Source organism: Vigna unguiculata, chromosome 3 (genome assembly GCF_004118075.2).
Source record: "Vigna unguiculata cultivar IT97K-499-35 chromosome 3, ASM411807v1, whole genome shotgun sequence".
Classification (NCBI taxonomy): Eukaryota; Viridiplantae; Streptophyta; class Magnoliopsida; order Fabales; family Fabaceae; genus Vigna; species Vigna unguiculata.
Genome location: NC_040281.1, coordinates 10,488,238 through 10,512,756, shown reverse-complemented (window position 1 = coordinate 10,512,756; position 24,519 = coordinate 10,488,238). Strand labels below are relative to the sequence as shown.

Below are 24,519 nucleotides of genomic sequence, written 5' to 3'. Positions count from 1 at the left end.
AAAAAGTAATAGGACGTTGACACGGTTTTCTTCTTTAAATTCAAATGACACGTGGTATGTGTGGGTCCAAAATGATAGTAAGGTAAGAAATACTAAGAAAAAGAAGATTGCAGTGAAATGGGAGAGCGGGAAGGGAACTTTTCGAGTTCGTAGTTGGGAGAAGGGAATATAATTTTTTTCGCAACCATAATGGGATTAGGGTTCTTGGTGGGAGTTCGCATAGCCATTTGAAGGTTGGTCTAGGGACGAAATTTGAAGGCAACAGAGTTCACTGAAATTGCGTCTGGAATAGTTCGTGCACTTGGAAGAAAGGGCAGTGGTGTGGATTTTCATTTCGGTGTTGCATTGGCGAGGTTTTGTTCGTCGATTTCGGTGGTGCATTGACGAGGTTTCTGTTCGTCTGGTCTTAACCACCCTCACTTCACTGTTTAGGGTTTTGCTTCACTCACGCCATTCGCACTTTACTTCCGTCAATTTTGCTGAATCAGTCTATATTTCGAACTTAATAGGAAGCTCTGTGTTTCCGTTAGCCATGGAAACCGATGAATCCTCTCGCGTGCTTCCCTTCCAGCTTCAATTCGATAAACCCCTCGCTTCTCAGGTTTTTTCAATTTAACTTTCACATTTGTGTCACTGTTAAGCTGTCTCCATGCTGTTTTAAAAGCTTGTTTGATTTTATGAACGACTTTTGAATCATAGATCACAATCGCGGAGTGGAATCCGGAGAAGGACTTGCTCGCTATGGTTACCGACGACTCCAAGATCCTGCTCCATCGTTTCAACTGGCAACGCTTATGGACCATAGCTCCAGGTCTGTCTTTCTCTCACTTGTATTCTTCTGTTTATTTGATTTTAAATAGACGGTGAAAATTGCTTATACTTGAATATGCGGTGTTTTTGATGCCTTGTGAAGTGCTTACAATTTGGAAATGCCTTGAAACGATAAGCCACCTGTTGTTCTGGCTTTTTGTTTGGAATTCGAAGTTATAGTCGTGTACTAAATGCTGCTTCAACTGCTTGCTTCGGTGGTAATGGAATGCTTCTTTGTCCTGTAGGAAAATGCATCACATCCTTATGTTGGCGTCCTGATGGAAAAGCAATTGCTGTTGGGCTTGACGACGGGACGGTGTCACTGCATGATGTTGAGGTGGGTGCTGGTTTTAGTTTTTCTGTAACTAATCTTTTTAGTCAGTTGTTCTAGATTTTTTTTTTTTACTAATCTTTTAACTGAGGATCAAGGCTTCTACTTGTTCAAGATTACTTTGGTAATATGGTTTTTGAAATTTGGTAGTTTAACAAGTAAGCGATTGGATATTCTTCTATCCGAGGAAGGTTTTAGTAATTCTGTTGGTTTCTTAGCAGGATGGGATGCAATCTTAGAATCGTGTTTATCTGATATATAAAGTGACCGTAGGTTTCAAAGTTGGGTAGAATGGATTTTGGTATATTTACTTGTGAATCGTTGAATTTAATTGAGATAGTGTCCAAATTAATCTTAGCCATATATTTTGCATTGGAACATGTTTATGGTGAAAGGATTTTGAAGATTAAAAATGCAGGCCCTAAGTGGATCAGTTCATTTTTAATGGTGCTTTTATTTCGCTGTCTGCGTGTGGATAGAGTTTGTGGTTTATTTCCTTTTTTTATTTCTGTAACATAACTAATTTTTATATTTTCTATAAGCAGAATGGAAAGCTGCTAAGAAGCTTAAAATCACATTGCGCAGCCATTATATGTCTCAACTGGGAGGAGGAAAGTCAGCTAATTACAGTATGTTTTTTTCTCTGTGATGGCTACTCTTGGTATTTAGTTTGGTTGATCAATTTTGATTCAGAGGAATATCTTGAAGATACTTGTTATCTACTATAATATGGTTTCTATGCATACCTTTATTTAGCAAAATCGAAGTGAGATATGATGCTTAGGCATGTGTTAAACTATGGATATCATTTTTTAGTTTGTTGATTCAATTCTCGTATGCTCTAAATGGAAAATAGTTAGTTCTTGTGATTTAGTTGGTAGTATTAGAGTTAAGAATTCAAAGAATCTGTAAAATAAATGGTGGAATTAAATAAAAAAGATGCAAGAGGTACACAATGTCAACTTTAGACATCAATTCCATTCTTTTTGTTTATTGTTTCTCATATTCGTGCAAGATTATTAAAACTTATGTTCCAAACTAAAACACGGACACATTATGTCTGGAAAGAAAATATAGCCGAGTACCATCCCACATCAGTGTTTCTCATATTGATGCTGTTGAGTGGTAGCAAAATTGAGAGGATCGGAGAATGAATGTCTTGACTATACTATGAAGGTCTTGTATATGATGAGTCTGGATGATTCTACTTCATTTTTCTTTTCATCTATCTTAATCTTTCCTCCCTAATTTTTCTTCTAGGATGACCATGGTCATACTTCTAAGTACGAAGATAGAACCTCTCGTTTCTTTCCTCCTGCTCCAAGAGTTCCTCGGATGCCAGGATTGGTGTCTGGTGATAACGGGTTCATGGATGATAGTGAAGATTCATTTCAGGAGCTGTCAAATTCTTCTCACCAACGATTCAACATCCTATGCAGTGCAGATAAAGAGGGAAATATTTGTTTTAGTATATTTGGCATCTTCCCTATAGGGAAAGTTGTAAGTCGTTGTCACTCAGAAATTAGCATTTTTTTCATTATATAAATTAATTTATGAGGTGTGATGGGGAATGACATCATAGGCTTTTGGGCTTGTGTTAGTTAATATATTATTTGTTTACCATCTCTCCTTCCAAGCAGTTTAGTTTTTGTTTTAAATCATACTCTGGGAACCTACATGACTGTATGTCAAGATGGGAAGATTATGATTTAATTGTGGTTTAATCTGCAGCCATAATTAATATTTGATTACTAAAGTGACTACAAATGATCTCTTAATTAGTTACTATTGTAGTGTCATTGATTCATGTGGACCCAAGTCCTGTGATATACTGTTTTCTGTTCATATATTTTCCTTATTGGTTTGTGAAATTAACATGCGTTTTTACTGTGAGAAATTTATTACATGGTTGAGATTTTAGGGATTGACAGATGGACTTGATAGAGGTGGGAATGCATATTTTATTAGCCCGATTTTAAATAATTGTGTATGGCATTAAAAAGTAACTTTACTTTGGTGTAGTATTAGATATTACTTAATTAACTAAGAAGATATTGCTAATGACATTGGAAGATAGGATACGTTACCTTTTGTTGTTTCTTCTGTGAAAGCCAATAAAATATTCAGAGACAAAAACTCGTAAAATAATTAATACTAAACTAATATCCAGTTAGGCTTGTCTGTTTCTTTATTACCTTTATCTTTTTTGCCTTTCCTTAATTAATATTAGATCATCTTGTGGTTGTTGCCTTTCAGAACATACACAACCTCACTTTTCCTACTTGCCATGATGGTGCAGAAACAACTAACAGAGTTTCAAATGCTTCTATACAGAAGGTAGATTCTCTTTATTTTGATCACTGAACTTCATTTGCTGTTCCAGTTCCATTTCGTTGGTGACGAAATATGGAAAACCCTAAACTATATCTTGATGCTTAAAACTAACTAGTTGATTAATTAACATCCTAATGTGCATTTTAAAATTTTGAAATATGAGAAGGGCAAATTAAAATACAGTCAAAGAAGTAGAAGAACTACATCAATAAGTTTGTATGAATGAATGCAATGATGTTTGAAATTCTGCCAAAAGATTAATGGTAAATTAGTGAATCTAATTCCGCTCTCTCGATCTTATGGTCAAAGAGGAGATTCCATGTTCAATATATTGATGCATCACTCATGAAATGAATCAGTGAAGAAAAAATATGGTTCATATATATTTTGGGTCTCTATATTAACAAGTTTTTAATAATTTTTTTTCATCTCTGTCGAATTTGAAATCACTCTTCATATTTTCGGTGAATTTTTAGTGTTTGTCCTTGCAGAATATTTTATTTTATTTTCATCCCTCTAAAATTTTTAACGCACTGATTTTAGTCCTTGATAGTCATGTTAAGATAGATGAATAGCATTAACTTTTCAAATTTTTAACAGTTTTTTAAGGTGATACATGTAGACATTATATTTCCACACTAGTATGTGTAATTTGGAATGGTGAGTTAACCTTTTGTTCAACACCTAAATATTTAAATAGTGTCATAATACTAGGCATCTAAAGTGGTAAATTTCAACTTTAGAGGGACCAAAAACAAAGAAAATTGTTTATGGGGAGAAAAAATCAAAACTCACTTTATGAGATTAAAAACATATTTGAGTAAAAAATATTGAGCCTTCAACTTACATAAGTTAATTAATGCCTGTCATGAACCAATTCCTGAAAAAGGCTTGAGCTTTAGGTGAAGCAGCGTGAATGGTTCTATATTTCATTACTAACTCTGCCTTTAATGTAAGAGCCTTTTGTGCTTTAAGTGTAGATAATGAATAAGCCTCCCTACCTTGTGTCATAACGGAGCTTTTTATCAGAAGAATGAAGATGGTTAGGATCAAATTCTAGTTTACCCAACCCAATATAGAGGTTCTAATATGTTGAAAAAAATAACTCCCAAAAGCATAAGCTGATGGATAAAGGCACATGACTGGTTTTGTTACATTCCCCCTTGGAACGTACTCATGGAAGCTGTGTTGTTACATATCACTAGGTTGCGTTATCAAAAGATCTCTGTCGTTTGATAGTAATGTGCTCAGGGGACCTTGTTAAAGTTGGTGCTGACTTGGGAGAAGCTAACATGGCTGGGCACAATGAGCACGGTCTGCATTGCTTAGCCCTGAATACTACTATATTTTGGAATAGGTAAAAATTCTTTGAGAAATGGATGCTTTGCTGTTACATTCTTTTTCTTTGTAACATTTAAGACCTTTTCCCTTCAAGACAAATGCAAATGAATTCGGCATCTTATTTCTGCAATTTGATCCCTTCTATCTTTTTTACAGGAAAAATGAGCTTCATCAGGTAGCTCAACAAGCTTCTAACATTGAGGATTTGACTGAGGTTGTTCGCACATCATTATCAGTTATGTGTAGGCAGTGGTCTGATGCCATGAACACATTTCAGGAGAAATTTAGCTCTTTGTCTACTCTGATTATAAATCATGGTAACTGAATTAGAGTTATGGAATTTGTTTTAGTCATTACACTCACTTTAATTTACTTGTTTCTGTCTTTGATTACTAGGACTTGATTCCTCACCCCAAGAGGAGTTTCTGAGCCTTTTGGGTGGTGCAAGAACTAGCCCACCAGTTCATCAGTTTCTCGTTAACACTCTGGGAGAAGTGGTATACTTGCAGTCTTATTTAGTTGCATTCGTCTTTGTGGATGTAGTTTTCATTCAGCAACTTTTTTTCTTTACAGGGTGTCAAGCGTATTTCAAAGGTTCTGTCTGGTGCAGGCAAAGAACTTCAACGCATTGTCTTGGACCACCTCCAGGTAGAATATACAGCAATGTCTACCAATAAGGAGAAACATATTGTTTGAAAGCAAATATTTTAAAATTTGTCATGGCAAACAGCTTCCTGTTGTAGTCTTTTTCAAAGACAATGAGAAGATTTTTTTTTTCTTTCGTCTATAACTTTTCTCCAAACCTCATTAATGGGTTTGAGCTACGTTGTTATTACCTCCTACCATGTATTAACAAAGTAGGCAAGTCTGCTCCTATCACAATGATTTAGGACTTCAGAGGCTTCAGTTTGAAGGGGCTTAAGTTCAATGTTGTCTGGAAGAATTGTGATTGCAATTATAGTTATAAAGGTCCAGTTTTGTTGTCACACAGGGTCCTTCATATAATTCACTGACCTTTGTAGAAGAAAATGGGTAGCTTCACTTACTTTAATAACATTAACAGAGGGCATTACCATGAGATCAAAACGCAAAAGGTGGAATGGTAGTGTATTGAATAAATTGTTAGGTGATATAAAATTCATGCTCATTCATGTAATAGCCTGAACTTTTACTGTTCCATTCTTGACATGGTACTAGAAGTTCATTACTTTTGAGTTTATTCAGTGTTTGTAAACACTTCACTTAAGCTCTCATGGAAGCTTAAATGTATTTTTCAGCCTGCCGTCGAAGTTATTGGATTCAGAATAGGAGAACTAAGAGGGCTTTCAAGATGGCGAGCACGCTATCACAGCATTGGCTTGGATGAATCACTTATTAACAATGCAACAGAAAAGGCTGGTATGCTACTTGTACAAGTTGAACGATTTATGAGGGTTCTTTCATCTGTTGTGCAGCAGGTGTGCCTTTTTTGTTTTAAATGAATCTTGTAGAGTGTAGCTTTATTTTTCAATTTTAGCTCTGTTGTTATCATGGCCTTTAAATTGTTATCAGCTATATATTTCCATGAGAGCTACAATAGTTATTCAAATTCCGTATATCATAGGTTTTAAAAATGGATCAGCCAATATGACCTGAAGCTAGTTAGCTCACTAGATCAGTAAAAAACTGGTGGCTAAAATCCAGTTCAAAAATCTGTATTTGAAAAGGTGGTGGTTTATTATTATTTTTATTCATAAACATTTTTTAAATAACCAAAGGTTGAGTTTTACGTATGTATTTCTATTAACTATTTATTATGAGTTTTTTAAGTTGTAGGACTTGTAATATGATCCTTAAAATTTTGCATAACTTAATCTGTGATAATTCTATATTTTATTTTATCACTTAATATATTATATAAAATTAAAAGTATATTTTAATTATTTCTTAATGAACCGTGGTTCAACCATTGAATTGTCTTCATCGGTTTAATTATTGGTGTAGTTTCAAAACATTGCTGCTTGTGGTTCTATTATAAAAAATCTATTTATTGACTTCTAATATTTAATTATTAGGAGAAATTTGGTGGAAACTCAGGAAAAAATGGACAAAGGGAAGAACTCAAATGTCAATATTTCAGTTACTCTTCAACTCTAAGATTTAATTACTAGAAAAGTCTTGCGACCATTCCAATATATTCCCAAGTTAACTGAGGCGTGTGGGCCAGCTTAACTGCCAAGCAATGTTGTTAATATCTGTTATAGCAATGCCATAATGCAATAACGTGGCATTTTTTGACCCCTCCACAATAGGTAATTTGTGATGGGGTGCTCACTATGGCAGGGCCAGAAGCTACAATGGCATGTTTATATGGTAAAATTTTGTCCTTCCACACATATTCTGCCATTCACCATTGCTTCCTAGTGCCTATTTGGGTATCCTGTGAAATAACAAAATTACTTTTATCTTCAATAGGTTTAAGTATCTCTTGACTTTTCTTTACCCACACTTTTTTGTGGGTTCAATGTGATGGTAGGAGCTAGAAGAGCCTAATAGAAAGCCCCAAATAAACATCAGCTGTCATTTGTTAAATTGGGAACTCTAAGGTAATATGCATATGTATTTTTTAGATAAAACAAATCCCCAGAGGAATAGGTTGTTCGTATAATTTGATGAAGTTCTTTGGTCGTAGTCATGTAGTAACTTTGAACTTCTAATGATCGAACTTCTATCAGTTAACAGTCAGTTTTGAACAGATACCAGAATAAACTACTGCGAGTATACTCATTACTTTAAATAGTAAAAGAAATAACACAATCAAGGAAATCTGGTGACTTGAGAAGCAAGAAACAAAATATTGGAACAAGGTCAAGTGCAAAGCCAGAGCCTAGAGCTGTGGCCTTAGGGATTTTTGGAATACTAAGGTTAAACATAGTTTTAGAAAGCCAAAAGGTTGTTTGAATGAAGTGTCAGTTTGCTTGTATTTGAATACCTCGTTTTTGGGAGGTATTTTAATATACGTTTAAATTTTTATTCCTTGTCAGAAGCAATTTTTTTTACGGAAATGAGTGCATGTGTTTGAAGTGGTGAAAATCTACGTATTATGTTATCACATTTTTACTTTTATGACACTATTTCATATACTGTGCTTTCTGAGCATGTAATATTGTGGAGGATAGGATTCGATGATAAGCTTGTGTGACTGGATTTTTTGGAATGCTGGAACACTTATTTGGATTTCACTTGTCTGCACAGAAAATAATGTTTGAAAGATATCAACGAATTCATTTTTTATAAAAGCCTATTATATCTATTATTTTGATATTATTTTTTTAATTTTTTTTCCTCTTTACATTTTCAACCAGTACTCAAACTTCTTCAACTGGCTATTAAAGTGTATAAAATTACTCATGTCAGAACCAAGTGACCAGCTTCTACCGTATAACAGGTTCGTTTAAACATTCCTTAATGTTATGAAAGATGATTTTGTCTGAATTTATTTTTGGTTTTGCAGTGAACTTGTTATTATATTCTTGAAGTTTCTATACGAACAAGATCCAGTTAAACAATTGCTGGAAATATCTGAAACAGAATACGAAGTTGAAATTGATTTGTAAGTTTTGGTTTTCACTTCAAATTCTCTTATATTTTTCCATTTATTATCAGTTTCTGTGGGAATTAAGACGGCAGTTTTTTCTGCATGTAAATAATGGCAATCCTTAATATCTGAAACAGAATATGAAGTTGAAATTGATTTTGTAAGTTTTGTTTTCTACTACAAATTCTTTAATATTTTTCCATTTATTATCAATTTGTGTGGGAATTAAGACGGCAGTTATTTTCTACATCTATAACAATATATAAAGGGGATTCCCCTTTTTGTGTCCACTTTTCAAAATACCGATTTTACCCTTTAAATATAACAATTTATTAAATTTTAAAAAATTGACCGTTACTTTTACAAACTTTTTATAAAATCAGATGTCTCTGTTTCTTCTCTTCTTCTTTATTTATCAATGGTTATTCTTTTATCTGTTTTGATATATTTTACTTTATTTTTAATAAATATAATTTTAAAATATATATTAACTTAATAATATTATAATATTATCACCTACTAATATAATATCACGCATTTTAAAAAATACATACACACAGGCGCGATAGCGCCTGTGTTACGCTAGTATAAATAACCATAATCCTTGTTTATAAAACAACCGATTTCTGAAGCAGTTATTTTCTACGTATAACTAGCCTAACTGTCCCTGACTATCAGTTCATATTGTTGCTGTCTGCTGAAAAATCAGTCTTGTCCCCAAGGCTGACAGTTGGAATTTGGTTCTTCCACCACACCATCTTTATCCACGGCAATAAAATTTCCTTCTTCATTTTTGTTTAGTCATTCATTCGATCAGTTTTGTTCTTAAAATAAGTATTTCTGATCTGAAATAAGCAATTTTTTTTAAAAAACCACTTATTTAAGAGTCCCATGGGTTTTTCTTCTCTAAAAAAAGCTGAGAACTACTTCTAAAATAATCAGATTAGACAAACACAAACAAATAGAAATCTGTTTATTGTATTTTTTTAAAATAAGCACAAAAAATTCACCCACATTACTCAAAATTAATTGTTCTTTTGGCCATTGATGTTAGGGATGAAAGTTTTCTCCATGCTTAAAGCATGAACCCTTCTTGCTTTTCCTTTCTATCAATTATTGGTATGTTAAATGGTTCGGTCCTTTATTGCTCTCTGCTGAATTTCACTGTTCACCCTCTGTTCTTCTACCTTAGAACACCACATATGAAGTTCCTTTATTTTTTGCTATATTCAGGGAAACAATGCAAAGAGTTAGAGAATTGGTTCAGTTTGGGGGATTTTCAGACACTGAGTATCTAAGGAGAACATTGGCTAAAGAATTTCAGCTGATGGAACTAAGGTTTTTCTTTTTGCCCTTTTATTCCTTCTGGTTAGGCAATACCTTGTTTCTGTTTATCTTAACCTTCCATTGCACTCATGAACCAAATTGGTGGATCTATATAGTGCTTAAATCGTTATGAATGAAATTGCAAAATGTATTGAGAAATGTCATGAACAAAACTATCGTTTTTTTTTCTGTGAATATTTTTTCTTATTCCATAGTGTAAAGAAACACTTAATTTTTCATAGTTATATTACTCTGGGAGGTTAGCGTATATGACTAATGAAGCATTATGACTCATACAATTTATTGCTCTACTGGTTTAGACCTGAGCTTGAATGCATACCATCTTAAAATAGTTTCATCAAAAAGATTCTCTTCAAAAATTGATTTGCCTAAAAGCTTTCACTTATCGCTTGGACTCAGCAGAAAAGATAATAAAAGTCAGGTCTTTTAAATTGCAAACATATATTTTTAGATTGTTCTAGCCATATCACTATATTTCTTTCAGATTTACATTGTGACGTCATTGTCTTTCAGCTTTAAAGAGGCTTTTCAAATGCCTTTTACCACAATATCAAGAAAGATACTTTGTGAGGATATACTACCATTGTTTCCTCTACCATCTTTGCCAAAATCATCTTCATCCATGAGAATTCCCACTTCAGTATCATATTATGAGGTACTTCACAGAATGAACATTTTCGATGATTCCTATTAATCTAGTCAGTAAGAGCAAGAGGTCTTTTTTTTTTTTCCTTATGTCTGTGGTCATTTGAATTTAATGTCGGTTGGTTTCTAATTCTATTATAATTCTGTATTATTTTCTTCATTTCGTGCTTTTTGATGTAGGATTTTTCTGGAGCTTCTGTGTCACCTCAAACTGTTCAAAACCAGTTTATTGATTATGTATCTTTCCAAGTACCTGATGAGTGTTTCTCAGATATTGTAAATTGCATATGTATAGTCAGAGGATTCATGCATGACTCCCACTGCCTAAAGAAGGGGTGCAGTTCGTTGGAAGCGGTGCTGTTACATGTTCCTGTTGATTATCAATGTGTGGATCTGTCTTTGTATAAGGTAACGAGAAAGTAAGAAGTATTTCATCATACAGCTTTTATGGTCTCAATTTTAATGTTCACAAATCTCAAGATTTATCCTTTCATTTTTTAATGTTTAAAACAGGATAGTCAAATTGTCTTGTTACTAAACAAAGTTACTAATACATCAGAAAGTGCTGGTGATGGTTGTATGATGATTCTGCAAGCAAGTGATCTACAGTATATCTCTATGTCAAGATCTGCTTATATAGATGTCTGGAGATTACCAGAACTTAAGGTAAGTTGTCCTATATCCCTTGTTTTCGTTGTCTATGGTATAAATTCGTGATTTATGTAACCAATACTCTTTTTTCTAATAACACTTATTCTTATCTTTGTTAGTTAAGGTCCCCTGTATCTTTGGTGCCTAGGCTTTTCTCATTTTCTTTTTGATCATCCTATCTGAATATATCCCTGGAAAGCTCACCTTTGGCTTGTGCCAATAAATACTGAATAGAATTTATGAAAATAAGAGGATAAGACAAAGTAAAACATGTAGTTGTATAGAAATTACAATTAACCAAGCCTAGGAGGTAATAGAGATATTTCAGAAATCAAGGATCAAGCGTGTGATGTCCAAAATAAATTTCCTCCTAAGGTGGGAAAATTTCCCTTGTTTTGAATGTCTTTTCCTTATAGCTCTTTTACTCATCAAAAAGGCAAAAATGAAAACGAAAGAATAAAAAAAATTAAGGGTCTGGTTGATTAAAGAAAAAAGTATTTTGTTTTTTTTTCTGTTTCTATAAATAATTATGAAAATGTCACATTTTTCTTGTCTTCAAATATTTTTGTAATTGTGTAAAATAAATCTGATTTTTTTCATCTTGTCCTACATCTTTGAAAACGAGAAACAACATAAAAATAAGGTGACACTTTTGTAATTGTTTGTGAATAAAATTAGAATAAAAAATGTCTTGCCAAACCTTGCATATTGTAATATGTTGATCTTCATTCTTCAACTGTTTTTCAATTGTTTTTTTATACAAATCTTAAAACATTAAACGAAGTGAAAAGTAGGTTATGTTTTTGTAATTATTTGTGAAAACAGAAAGTATCTCCTCAAACCGAAAAGTATCTACTAATTTAATTTTAAATCATCTTGTTATCATCTTAATTTTGTCTGTCAGATTCAATGCATGCCATAATTTTATGTTTTGCGTGAGCATTTACAAGTTCATTCTGAACTAACTTTATTTTGTAAAATTAATTTTGTGGTATTTTAATGAAATCAATGATCATCTTAAGATGATGCTAGAGTTTACATTCTGGTTGAACCTCTAAGTTGTTTAGCTACCCTGTAAAATAGCCTTTTTATTTCCAATAGTCAATATCGGCACCTGGCTGTGGATAAAAATTGTCAGCTAGCCAAGTCTAGATATGCTGTATGTTGAAACCCAGGCCCATGCCATTTGCACCCCATGTCCCTGACAAGTGCAGTTCATCTGACTGTCATTTTGCCATGCAGACAGTCTGGTTTGGTCATCTGAGCCACCTTGATTTCTTTTGAGCATCAGTGTTGCTCCCTTGTGATTGCAGCCACTTAATTGTTGTCTTGCGTTGAGAATTCGTCCAATTCTAAGCTTGGGGACTTCCTTTGTTACTATCAAATTCATCTCAAAATGTTCCCGGCACATATACATTCTCAATCCCTCTTGCTAAACCATTTGCTGATAACAAACATGTGCAGCGGCTGCACTATTGGATGACTAGTTTTCGCTGAATTTTATCAAATCCACTTGAAATTGGCTGTATGAGATAAACACAGGCATGGAACAAGTATTGGACTGAAAACCTGCTTAGAGCAGTCTCGTAGGCCTATCATATACATAAATGTTGTCAAATGTTTTCCCGTAATTTTGAAATAAAAAATTATAAGATCTACAAGATATTCAACCCAATTACCCTAGTTATATAATAAAAGGAAATAATTACTGTGAAATCAAACCAAATGTATCACAATTTCAGACTCTATCACGTAAAATCTGTAATCTTATCATAATCTCAAAAATTACCATTAGTTAATATCTGTATAGATATCTCCTTAAGGTATTTATAATTTTTATATTTCATCATAGTTATGTTTTTGTAATTATGTGTCTAGGATTCTGTTGCTTACTTGCATATTGAGGATGAGAAAGCTCGCACCATCCCACATTCTGTAGTTGCTCCCTTGGCAGTTAGTGGTGAGTATTCTCTCTCTCTCTCTCTCTCTCTCTCTATCTATCTCTATCTCTCTGCCGATGGTTAAAATGCATTAATTTTGTAAATAAACCGATTCTACTTAAACCGCAGAATATCTGCCCTAAGTTAAATTTCATGCAGTATATTTGTTTTATGAATCACCATGTAGTGCGTCTTGATCTTTTGGTGCAAATATATTAGGGGTACATTACAATAATCAAATTTAGGAAATTAACTAAATGTCAGTTCTGATATAAATATTAATCAAGTCCCTGGAGAATGTTTATTTGTAATCAGTCTTTGGTTAACATTATTTGACAATATTCAGAGGTACAAACGGTTCTTCAACATAAATGCCTTTTGAAAGTAAAACTTCTGATTTATATAATGATTATCGTTGCTAATGTTTTCCCCCTCCTTTAAAGAATCTTTGATTTTTATCTTCTAGATGGTTATTGTGTTAATCTCGGTATAAACTGCACCGAACCCTTTTATCTTGGACAGCATCTAGAGGCGTGGCTTGTGTATTCGCCGCAAGAAAGCGTGCTCTGGTCTACATTTTGGAAGAAGATGAGGATGAGGTCTCGGATGCAGAATAATTCGCCAATTTATTTTTCCTTCGTAACCATTTTGTACTTTTGTTTCGGCCAGGTTGTAATCATTTTCCATTTTCTTAATGGTCCGAACTCTGTTGTAGAATATCCATGTGTTATTAGCGTTCATTTTAAAAACACTAAATTAACTAATTATTTTGTGATAATAGTAAACAGTTCAGCCCAAAAAGTAAAATAAGAGGGACCGGAGTAAATAATCGACAGTACCGGTTCGTGAGAGGGAAGCATTGCTCCATTTTCATCTATCATTCGTAAATGAACTAAATGTGAGGTTTGGTAATGAAACGGACATTAAACTTAAATGCGACATATTTAAGTGCAATAATTATCTCACTTTTAATGCTTTCATTTTGCAATTTGTTAAATAGATTTCGTTACACTTTTGCATTATTTTCCTTGCCATTACATTGATTAGTGTACGAAATGTTGACATATAGTCTTTACCTTTTAACTATAGATGATGTGAGAAAATGTTAACACGTCATCCTGTTATGTGGATTAATAAGATTAGTGAAAATGTCCACTTTTATTTTATCAAATAAATTCTTATAATTACTATTAAATTAAAAAATATGACTAAAATTTTCAAATTATTTTTTAGAAAAGTAATCATAATTAGAAAAAGTAGTTATAAAATTTAAGAAATAGAATGATTAGTAATGTAGTTTATATTAAAACGATTATTGAAAACGATTTCTTTTATTAATAGTTGTAGATGAAAAGTCACCACAATTAAGTTCTTTGTTTAATAGGGGATATTTTAAACTGAGTTAGTATTAATTTTTTATTGGAATACGGGATAAAAACACTTAAGTTTACAATCTAATATACAATTCTAGGTTTCTCCTTGCCAAACATTCACTGAGTGGAGTGTCAAAAAAATAAGATTACAAAGAGTTTGTCTTTGTTGGGTGAATTTACGTATTGTTTGTTCTAATGCGGGGCTCACGGGCAAGTCTATTAGTCGTTGAGTAAGTACATTCTCGTGGGTCACATACTAGGTGAGTAAGTGAGACGAGTCTGTTAATTCCTTTATATGATACGGTTTGAAATATAAAAAGAATCTTGAGGATTTATCATGCTATAAAATGATTATGATTTAAAAATGGTTAAAGCATGCTAAAGCGATGAAATGATTTATATACAGAAATTAGAGATTGTGTACATTGTATGAATAGGGTGTGTTCCTCAGGAGAAATGCAATATTAGTAAATATAATGTTATGTTTTGAGTAGAGATTCATATTGTGAAATTATCCTGACTCTAATAAGGTCACATACTCATATAAAGGATGAAGTTTAGGTGGTAAGAACTGAGGGAGATTAGTATAATGAGATTTAGGATGGAGATATCTCTTCTAATGATGTATAAGTGAAATAATTCTATCATAAGGAATTGAAACTTGATAAATTTGAATCAGTCATCACAATTTATTTCATAATTACATGACAAGTGTCTTACTTGGTAAGTATTTGATTCAATGCATAAATAATTTGAAATTGAGTATAAAAGAAGTATGTTTGGAGTCTATAAAAATGTATTGATTTAGAATGAGAACGTATGATTGTTTGAGTGCTATTGAATTTCATGTTTTAAATTATGATGTACGGAATCCTTGCTAGATATTGATTTTCGTTTCTATTTTTCTGTTTCCGATTTCTTTCATTATTTGAAAAAAAAATAGACATACTATTTACTAGTCTTGAAGGTGTTGTCTGGCTTAGAAAAGGAAATCGGTTATTTTTGGAGGAAGGATTTGGGAAGATTACTGTAAGGAGGGGATTCAGCGTTGCAGTGTTTACCTACAAGACACGCGCCTCTCCACGGAAAGAAATCAATGCTTTTATGAAAGTGTTCTTCCTTCCGATATGAACTTCATCACTGAAGATAGAATCAAATACTCTTGCAAATCGATTTCTCAGTTGAATCAGAAAAGGTTTTGATGCAGTTTGAAGCTTTAAAAGCTGAAAAAACACAAGTAAGCATTGCCTTTTATCATGCAAAGAAATTGACTGACCTTGTTATTGATATGGCAAGTGAGATCGAGGAGAATTGTTGAGAACTATTCAAGGGGACATGCTTTTCTTATTCAAGTGGGAACTGAGATCAAGGTTTGTTACAAGTCTGATTGTAAACTTCAGCTTTTTAGTTACATTAATATCTTTGTTTATCCTCTAGAAAAAAAGGATTCTTGCATTAACTAAGTACCACCAAGACTATTAAAAACATAAAATAACAAAATAGTTTTAGAAAGCATGTCTATTCACCATATTATCTTTAGAAGTTGTCACACCCTATGCCGACATTAGTTCAACTTCATTTACACCGAAGTCGTTACCCACCTGCATGCAGAACTTTAATGTTTCCGAAAGAAAGTCGCATCATCCTTCCACGACTTCAACTTTATCAAATGAAGTCTTATGCTGCTTGCACGACTTAATTAATTACATCTAATTAATTAAAATGAAGTCACCCTAGATCTGCACGAATTCAACATTTTCACTAAAGCTGTCATTTGGTCGCAGGAGTTCATCTCCACATGTCAGAAATTGTACTGCAGGGTGACAACTTCTTCACAAAGAAGTTATGATACCGTTATGAACTACGTCACGTCAATATGCAAAGTTATACAGATGCCGAAACAATCATAAAGTACAGAGGTATTCGAAGCACATTGCAGATGGAATTAATTATAATTATAATGCCACAGAGCATTCACTTTCAGTTAGGTTGAACATATCCAGCAAGCTTACTTACAGAATTGAATACAGCCCGGTAAATGTAGTAAAGATTGTAGCTTCTTGAAATTGCACTTGGAGCTTTCCGGGTTTAAGCAGATTGCAGCAACAGACTCTTCAGTTTAAAAACAAGCAGACTGTCAAGCCTCTACAAAGTGGGTCATCACAAGGAAAGCAGTTAAAGAAGAGATGTTGCATAGTGATATTCTTCTACAGGCAGAGGTCTATGCACAACAGTTATTATATATATCAAGCCACATTGGAATCTTTGAGTTAAGTCTGCACCAAATAGTTCAATCCAGATTTCATATTCTTTCTCATGCTGTGAAATTTTAGCATGAGAACTATTCGGAAAGTCAGCAAAGAAGCCTTGGATGCTATAACCAGAAAAACTATCGGTCAGTTCATTAAAGATCTCTATGGGTCGTCCAATTCAACAAGTTGCGCTCGTCTCTCAGCAGCTTGCTTCCGAATAAAAATCCCCCATCTTAATGCTGCCTTCAGCTTGAGCCAGCCTACAACAGCTTTGCCTGAGGACCGATTTGGTTCATCATCAAAATTATAGCCCATGGGGTTTGCAGAAATGTATGTAGATGAACCAGGGTGGTACCCATCTTCATGGCCATTAAAGGCAGGATTTGGTTGGCCCCCCATGTTAAACATACGGAGTAGATGCTGCATATCTTCATTTTCTAGCATCTCGTGACTTCTAATACGAATTTCTTCCTCAGGGAAGTATTCTTCAACTCCTCTATATGTAGGATTTGAAATGCTGACAGGCTCAAACCCATGTGTGGATGATTGTGCAGGACCAACAGTTAGTCCATTCTCATTTCTTGGAAGTTGGGCATGGTGTGGAACACTCATCAATTGGTTTTGAAGAGAAAATGCGTTATCATCAAACTGAATGGAAGAGTTAAGACTGGGATTCTGTGGTTGCAAGGAGAATCTAGAAGTTGTTCCATCATGATAACCTGCAGACATTCATGTGTAGTCAGTCAGCAACCAATATAATCCCACGGGTTCACCAATTTTTTAGGCCAATTATGAGCAAGACAATATACACAGATTGATGTTGAACGAGTGTAGCTTACATATGATAGTGCCAGTAAATAATAAATTTTGCTAGAATAAGTTTCGGATAACTTTGATACCATTTTAAGTAGACTTTAAGTTTAACTCAACTTTACAAAATTAATTTGAAAAATAAGGTTTTATTTCGACCCGACCCAAGTCGGTCCGGCAGCATTGTTAGGAACAACCACCGTATTCTCAAGGTATGTCTGCTTTGAAGCGTAAAACTCCATTACAGTTTTGTCTTTAAGAGGAGAGCGGAGAGAAGAAAGAGTATTTAAACTATGCTTGACCTCGATTCCTAAGCTGTGTGAAATTTATTGGATGTACCGGAACACCGGAACAAGTCTGCATTCACTTATATACTATACATCTATCACATCTCTAGTTTTTCATTGAGTGAAACAAGAATTAAATTATGGAGTTGTGTAGTAGTTGCTCTCGGGAGGTCTCACATCATCGGCCTCAATTATTGAAATGAGACTTATATATCTACTGGACAACTTTACATAGTGCTGATTTTATGACGAAAAATTGACATGGTATCAAAGCTTGTAGCTCATAGTGGTAATTGTCTATTCTATTAGAATTGTCTGCTTTGGCAAACATCTATGGAGGGGAAAGGTGTTAGAAAGTCTCACGTCACTGTCTCATTCTTGTCATGAGACTTTATATATGTGTTGAAAAACTATTTAATGTCATTTGGTTTTGAGATGAAATCTGACGCTAGAATTTGCTATTATTTAAAGGGATGAAATAGTTCATATTGCTAATGATTTTTATTATTTTATATTTGTAGTTTAAAGTTTAGTTATTTCCTTTATTAGAATAAAAAAATATCAAACGTAATAACTAATCCAGTCCAAATCGTTTTTCAACGAATTAGCTTGGATTTGAATTTAGAATTAAATTGATTGAATGATAAAAGTAATAAAATTAATGGGAATATATTTAATGAATTTTCTCTTAAACCCGATTTAATCTCGCAGAAGATACACTCTTTCCATCTTGAAGATATAAGTTGGGTTTTGAAGAGGAAAATATTATGAGTACTGGGTCTATGAACAAAGGGAAGAAAAAAATTGTGAAAATAATACAGAAAAAAAAAACTGCATGGAAAGATAAAAAAAAAAAAGTACTCAGAAAATAATTTAAACCAAAAAAAACTCCAAAAAAACTTTTGCTTTTGTTGCTAATAATATTATTTTTGCTAGGAAATACGTACCTCCAACTGTTACTCCTGAATCCATTGAAGGCTGGCCAGCATGTCCTGGAAGTGGCAAAGCTGGGATGGGTATCTGCTGAAGGGAGTTTGAATATTCATGGGAAATCATTGGTGCCTGAGGATGAGCGGTGTCCAAAGTCTTATCCTCAATGTCATTTACCAGAGATTTCCCATCATACTCAATAACATGCATCCAATTATCATATGCTTTCTTCACCAATGTGTCTACATAAACCTACGACAGGTATTGTTGGCACTATCAGAAAACTTGTCATTTTCCTTGCCCATCGTTTGGAAGAACTCTTAACATCTTTTAAATCTCCAATTTTTCTTTTATGGAAGCATAAATCCCCCACATTATCTTTGTAACACTTGTAAGCGTAGTGCTAAGCCGATTTATTTCCATTTTCTTTATCAGTGATTTATATCCATAGTTCCAGGAACAACAAAATTATAGATACTATGAGTGTCTAAGTACAAAGTTAAAGACTAGAAAAAGTTTCCAGACCACAATAAAGACTCAAAAAAATAAAACAAAAACTAAGCAAAAATAGTGCAGCCAAGCCAAAGATTATATGCATAATAGTTTAGCTAAATGCTTTCAGCATGAAGTATTGCTCGTGCCTATCCAAGATTGCAAGGAAGAACAACTTTCGTTATGTGGCATCAGAAATCAGGTTAACCATATTATGGACGAAACTCAGCAGTATGGTCTGAATTCAACATAAAAGGAAAATATTACGTAGTGCGCTTACCTTTTGATTCTCAGAGAGAGATTCAGCTGAGTAAAATTGATCGTTGGCAATTAAGCCACTTAATTCATAAATATTATTGAAAACAACACCCACATTTCTTGCATCTTCAGGATAGTACACATAATGTTTTCCACTGAGAACGCAAGTCTTGGCATGCTCAACAAGAATATCCCACATCTTATTTGACATGCCGCTTCCAAGGATCTACATTAAGAAGGATAGTTAACCTATAAAATCCTTTGACAGTTAAATAATTTTATATGATCAATGCAAATGCAAAACCAAAGGAATTGAAAATTCGAACAATTGGCATTAAAATGATAAATGGACAAAAATCTGGATTCTTACATTCCGCAGTCTCTGAGGGTCTCTGACCACAAGTCTTAAGAAGTCTTCAACAGTATATACTCCAGCTTTATTTAGCCTTTTGTGAAATGACCCATCCTTGCCAATTTTCTCCAGTCTCCAGACCTCGTCATTCAAGGCAGGAGGGTAGTGCTTCTTGTATACTATAATTCAATTAATGATTTGTTACAACCATTTTCCAAGAATTATATAACAAACATACGTTATGAACTTACATTCTCCGCGATGATCCTTAACGGTGAAAGGTTCTGATTTGGCTTCACGGATACGCATTCCCTCACAACAACCCAAGGCAACTTTGAGGCCCAACCTGAACTTCCTACTCCTTATCCAGCTAGAGTTGTCCGTAAACGTAAGCTCACCCAGTGTTCCTACACCTTCCTTCAGTGTGATTTGCAGATCACCAGTTAGAAGAGGCCTTTTTCCTTCCCGCTCCTTCACAATATGACTATCAAATTCTTCTTCAGTCCAATTATCATCATCCTCGTTATTGAAATCTCCCTCCAGTACAATAACATCTAGCCTGACACATGACTCTGGCCCTGATGTGACAATATTGCCAGTGTTTGCATCAATCAAAACAATATGAATTGTTGAACCTTGCTCTCCCTCCACCTTTCCACCTGTAAAGAGGGGAAGGGACAGCCTGGTCTTGAACTGCAATTGTAAATTTGTGCCATCAGGGCCTTCTATTCGCTTTGGGGAAGACCTGAATTTTACATTGAGTAATAGAGAAAATTATAGATATTATAAACTTACGGTGATAAATAATATAAGCTGAACCTGAAATTTAACACAGTAATCTCTAAACAGATTTGGATCACTGAACTTTTTACTTTAAAACGTAACAGAGTCTACAGTAACATGGACTATCTGTCTAATCTTATCATTCCAACCTCTAGCAAAGCAAGTTATTGCAGGATATATTTCTAATTGCCATGAAAGCATAAGCAGAAAAAGATCAGGCGGTCCATGTGTCATGTACATTCATCTGACATAAAATTTATCTTTAGCAAGAGGGAACAAAAAAATTACCTGCCAGCAATCTTGGAGGGGCATAGTTTTGCCAAAGCACGCTCGACTTCTTCACTAACCTGTTCAGCAACAAGCATAAAAATAAGAAACAAAACACATGTTCTTGATCCAACATTATTCATGCAAACAAAGCATTTGATCTCTTCCTTTATAGAGCTATTTCATTAAATTATGGTTAATAACACTCAGACATACACGCTGCGAGCCAACTTATCCCAGAAAGCCTCTCATGATGAATAAAATGGGTGACCTATTCCATAAGGCTCCCAAATAATGAGGCCTGGAAGGGGTATAAGTAACCAGCCAACCCGGTCCCACAAGAAGAGAGACTAGGAAGGACTCGAGAGTCCGTTTCGTCTACTAACGAGTAAATTAAAAAAAAAAAAAAATTACATCAACTTCTACAGTTTTGAATACAAGATCACTAATTTCCTACAGAATTCTTTCTAAGCCTCAGATGAAATAAAGGCCTCTCAGCTTGAAGTACAATAAATTTTAGCTACAGGCCAGCAGCCTGAGAGGTTGTGCTTGTGTGGCTGATTAGGTGAGCAGTAGAATATACAAGTGATAACTTAAGGCACTATTGACCAGTAAATCAACCAAAAATTTCAGAAAATTATCAGATCAATATATTAAGAATCAATACCACAATGAACGAATTTTCTTACAACTCTGCGTAGAATAGGCTCCAGTGATGAGCAAAGTTTCTGCAGACTGTCAACCTTCAGGGCTTCAACAATTACACTGCAAATTAACATAAATAAACTAATTAAACAAATAAACACACTCATAACCAAGTTTAAGACACCAAAGTAAGCTTCAACATATGAGAACATAACAGCCTCCTCACGGACTGCTTTGTTAGTTGCATACTCATTAATTAGTGAGACATATACTCGGTTTAAACCGGTCTCTTTCCTTCTTTGCTTGTTAGAACCATTCTTTCACATGAATTTCAGACTCGTGCAAAAACAATACATTGCCTAAAATTTTCCTTTTAAAAATAAATAAGCTGCCAATAAAATCAGATAACGTGACAATTCTACTTCTCAATCAATTCTCGTGCAAACACAGCAACCTAAACCTCGAGATTTTAAAAAACAGTCAGTAACTGCGATTTTCACCGCAATGTCAAAATATTTCAAGTATCCACCACCACCACCACAATCATAAGCACATTTGTCCACCATTCTCACAATATCAACAAATGCAACAAAACAGAACAACGAAGAAGGAACAAAACAATCCACTTCAGCGAAGCACAAGACTCCGAAGGAAACGCAATTAGAATCACCTAGCCAAAGCAGGTCGTTTCCGATCAGGTTGACCTTCTTCGGCCGAAGCCGAATCCAAACCTCGCTTCTCTCTCCCCGCGCCACTCGATCTCTCGCCATACCTTCCGTGCATTGTTCCAATCCCAACACTGTTTGGTTGCGGAGAAAACGAAAGAAAAATAAAAAAGAAAAGCACGGCGGCGGCGGCGGCGGCGGCACACAACGCAGGTAAGTAGGTTTTCTCAGTCACGTAAGCTTCAACAGTTCAGTTGACTGAGCAACAAGTAAATAAATAAGCGGCAAAACAAAAAAACGGAAAATGAGAGTTAGCGCCACTTTTGGATCGCTTTTAGAGCATCCAAACGGGGCGTGGTGTGGGGACTCAAAAGAAAGAGAAAGGGAAAATAAAAATAAAAATAAAGGAGAAGTTGGAAAAGTACGGGGTGTGGAAACTTCGGGGAAACGTCTCAGAATTTTCTTTTTCGGCCACAAACGCTATTTTGCACTCTGACGCTTATTTTGTCGCACGCCTCAAAACAAACGTGTCACTCGCATATCTCCTTTTTATTGTTCTCTCTTTTTGGGCTCACCTTTGATGGGAATCTCTTTCTTCATTTTACGATTCTGCCACGTGGCGTGATTTGGGATGGTCAGGTCTGCTAGGCCTTGGGGTTCGTAGCCGTCAGATTTCAGATCGTTCTGTAACTCTGTTTTAACTCCTCCTAGGTTTGTTTTCAGTTTCACGCTTTTACTGCCACAAAAAGTATATTACACCCTTTATTCTTTCTCCTTTTTTTTTCTTTCCTTTTTCTTTTTCTGGGATTCCGAATTGCAAGATGCTCAATATCTACTTTATTTTAGGGTGAATTAAAATGAAAAAAAAAAAAAGTTTCTAGGGTTGTGAAATAAAGATGATCTACATCTACTTTGTTTCAGGGTGATACGAAATTGAGAGAAAAATTATGAGTATAAAAGAAAGAGAATGCAGTGCAATGCAACAGCATGAAAATGAAAAATGCAAGATCCTTAAATCTCTTAGTTAAAAAACAGAAAGGACCTACAAGGCCATAGGTGATAAACATGCTGAACTCAAACACGCATAAAGGTTCAGAATAAATTCGATTCTCAATTGGCTTTTAGTGGAAAGCTGTAGGGTAGGAATACCAATAAATAAGATACGGTGACGGATTTTCTTTACAAATTTATCATCAAGATTATTAGAATCTACGACTTTGTTTCTGTATATTATTCAATTTCTTTTACACAATAGTTTATACCAGGAAAATTCTCTTGAAATGTATTTTTTGTATTAAATATTAAATATACGTTTGATCCCTCGAATATGTAATTGCATAACTTTGGTTCTCCAAGCTTTAATTGAGTTCCCAAGCATCAAGATTATGATTTTGGTATCTCACGTTTCAATTGAGAGATTAGTGTTTAGAATTATGTGATCCTAATATATATGGGATTAATTATTTGTTTTCTTTAAGTTTGGTTCTAATAGTAATGTATTTAAATATTTTTAGACTACAATACTTGAAAACCAATGTATTTAAATATTTTTAGACATAAAGATAATTAAAACAGGTATTGTCTCCTCTTATCAAGTTCTTTCCTTACATTCAGAAATGAAAATAAAAATCATAGTCACATGTATTTGTTCAATACTGGCTTACTTTGGGGTTCTCGTTGCACTCAACATTTTTTCTTGTACCCCCAATAATTATATTTTTGTTCCAGATTAATTTTACCTAACTTAGTAGTTGAAAATAGTGAAAGCAAATTTACTATGTTGCTACCGGTCATCTTCTTTTAATTTTTGCGAGTGCCTGCACCCCCAACTTTTCTCCTGTTCCGTTGTCTTCAGTCTTCGTTTCCTCCCAATATTTGTGGTGCTCTATGGTCCGTGTGGTCCGTCCCTGTGTCTCTATACTTCAAGCTCCCACTAGTGGTCCCAGTGGTCCCTGCTTCAAGCTGCTTCTTCCATTCATACTTCAAGCTCTCTGAGTGATGGTCCTGTTTCATCAAAGCTCTTCAAAACTCTTTTCTTCCAAGTTAGTATTTATAATCCCATTGTAATCATATTCCAATTGTAATCTTGTTTCTTATCATTGAAATATTGTTTGTTATCACTGATATACAATTAAATTTACTTTTGTTACCATTACGGATGTCGACGTCCGCTTCAGACAATTGAGTTGCAGATGTCAACATGTCGACATCCGTTTCTTTTTTTTATATATATTATGGATGTCGACATTCGCTTCAGAAAATTGTCTTGCGAATGTCAACATCCGTTTCATAATATTTTTTTCTTTTTCTGGTATTACAGATGTGGACATCTGCTTCAGAAAATTGTGTTGCGGATGTCGACATCCGTTTCATAATTTTTTTTGTTTTTTTGGGTTATACAGATGTCGACATCCACTTCAGACATTTGA

At 34.3% G+C, this 24,519-nt stretch overlaps 2 protein-coding genes across 2 annotated transcripts; one reads left to right on the top strand and one right to left on the bottom strand.

Moving 5' to 3' along the window:
• Nucleotides 1-91: 91 nt before the first annotated feature.
• Nucleotides 92-13,761, top strand: LOC114174885 (anaphase-promoting complex subunit 4). Its single transcript, XM_028059618.1, has 19 exons — nt 92-601; nt 700-811; nt 1,056-1,147; nt 1,687-1,770; nt 2,402-2,641; nt 3,398-3,478; nt 4,681-4,832; nt 4,973-5,133; nt 5,213-5,313; nt 5,390-5,464; nt 6,094-6,273; nt 8,161-8,243; nt 8,310-8,408; nt 9,627-9,731; nt 10,254-10,395; nt 10,566-10,793; nt 10,899-11,051; nt 12,915-12,996; nt 13,499-13,761. Exons 1-19 carry the CDS (start codon nt 533-535, stop codon nt 13,591-13,593), a joined length of 2,334 nt encoding a protein of 777 aa, XP_027915419.1. The 5' UTR covers nt 92-532; the 3' UTR covers nt 13,594-13,761.
• A 1,912-nt stretch (nt 13,762-15,673) lies between these two features.
• On the bottom strand, nt 15,674-22,429 carry LOC114176343 (calmodulin-binding protein 60 D-like). The gene is made up of 8 exons (XM_028061361.1): nt 22,096-22,429; nt 21,470-21,545; nt 20,802-20,860; nt 19,982-20,475; nt 19,749-19,909; nt 19,401-19,604; nt 18,646-18,880; nt 15,674-17,320 (listed from the first exon to the last, which is right to left on the bottom strand). Exons 1-8 carry the CDS (start codon nt 22,206-22,208, stop codon nt 16,764-16,766), a joined length of 1,899 nt encoding a protein of 632 aa, XP_027917162.1. The 5' UTR covers nt 22,209-22,429; the 3' UTR covers nt 15,674-16,763.
• Between the last annotated feature and the right edge of the window lie 2,090 nt (nt 22,430-24,519).

Bases quoted from the DNA above. Each gene is read 5' to 3' on its own strand.
- LOC114174885 (XM_028059618.1), top strand. From the start codon at position 533: ATGGAAACCGATGAATCCTCTCGCGTGCTTCCCTTCCAGCTTCAATTC. The intron at 602-699 runs GTTTTTTCAATT...TTTGAATCATAG, and splicing joins ATAAACCCCTCGCTTCTCAG to ATCACAATCGCGGAGTGGAA. The intron at 5,465-6,093 runs GTAGAATATACA...TGTATTTTTCAG, and splicing joins TTGTCTTGGACCACCTCCAG to CCTGCCGTCGAAGTTATTGG.
- LOC114176343 (XM_028061361.1), bottom strand. From the start codon at position 22,208: ATGCACGGAAGGTATGGCGAGAGATCGAGTGGCGCGGGGAGAGAGAAG. The intron at 21,546-22,095 runs GTGATTCTAATT...GTTAATTTGCAG, and splicing joins AAACGACCTGCTTTGGCTAG to TGTAATTGTTGAAGCCCTGA. The intron at 17,321-18,645 runs GTACGTATTTCC...GAATGTCTGCAG, and splicing joins TTCAGGAGTAACAGTTGGAG to GTTATCATGATGGAACAACT.